Source organism: Elephantulus edwardii, unplaced genomic scaffold, assembly GCF_000299155.1.
Source record: "Elephantulus edwardii isolate Elephantulus edwardi_28Jun2011 unplaced genomic scaffold, EleEdw1.0 scaffold00518, whole genome shotgun sequence".
Taxonomy (NCBI): Eukaryota; Metazoa; Chordata; class Mammalia; order Macroscelidea; family Macroscelididae; genus Elephantulus; species Elephantulus edwardii.
Window position 1 is genome coordinate 82,290 of NW_006400268.1, and position 1,208 is coordinate 83,497.

General features: G+C 37.4%; 1 protein-coding gene across 1 annotated transcript in view; it reads right to left on the minus strand.

Annotated features, from left to right (window-relative positions):
* Window positions 1-1,208, minus strand: part of LOC102869060 (chromosome unknown open reading frame, human C7orf72) — a 64,563-nt gene that overhangs the window by 24,205 nt on the left and 39,150 nt on the right. Inside the window, 1 exon segment of the mRNA XM_006903741.1 lies at window positions 516-613. Coding sequence (XP_006903803.1) covers window positions 516-613 — 98 coding nt within the window.

Genomic DNA, 1,208 nt, shown 5'->3' on the forward strand with positions numbered 1-1,208 from the left:
AACAAACAGATTCATCTTGGAGAGGATTAAACCAAGTTACTCCTTGGAGGCAAGGATTCTGGGGCTTCGTCTGACATACTTTGGACATGTTGCCAGGAGGGAAGGGTCCTTGGATAGGGACATCATGCTTGGGAGGGTGGAGGGACAGCGCAGGAGGGGAAGACCCTCTATGAGATGGATTAATTCGGTGACTGGGGTAATCAAGATGGGTGTGTCAGAGGCGGTGCAGTTGGCACAGGATAGAGCAGGGTTTAGGGGTGTTTTGCATAGGGTCGCTATGAGTCGGAAACGATTCGACGGCACATAACAAGAACAACAACAACAACATATGGATAAGTATAGGTATAGGTATAGGTATAGGTATAGGTATAGGTATAGGTATAGGTATAGGTATAGGTATAGATACAAAATGTTTTATTACATTGCTTCTCTGACCAAGAATATAAAATATTAAATACATGATGAATAAAATAAATGAATGATAAATATTATGAAACATTAATTTAAAAACTTACAGGGCGTATTGCAACCTCATCAAATGCATATGTGTGATTTACTGAACATCCTTCATGAAGAGGCTGGAAAGGAATAATTTTCTGTGGACTTGTCCAACCTGAAAATATGACATGCTTTGAATTATGAAACAAATGAAGGCTTTTCATTTTTAATCAGAACTACTTACAAGTATAAGGGTAAACTATGTACTATTTACCAATTTTCCAATGTTGTAAATAAGGTTTTGTAACACCAGGATTCAGACCAGAATATCTGAGGTATTTATATATCAGGATAATTACAACAGTATAAAACTGTTTACTATTGAAAGATATTTGCTGGTCACTATGAATCTATGTAACATAGCGGTGATTCCAGGTGTGTCTGGTTATTATTCTAGTAGTAAGCTAGATATCTTGAGGGACTACTTACATGTTACACTGAGACCTTCCTGATTCATAGAGACCCTATAGATTTTCCTAATCTAGTCGGGAACAAAGAAGAAGATTCAGTAGTTGGAAAACATGTACTCAGTGCCAAAAATGGAGCTGGAGAGAGAATGATGGAATTTTGCACAATCAATGACTTATTCATAGCAAGTACATTTTTTAAGAGACATAAACGCAGGTTATATACCTGGATTTCACCTGATGGTATGCATAGGAATCAGATCGATTACATCTGTGGAAAGAATTGCCAGGGAAGCTCAATAT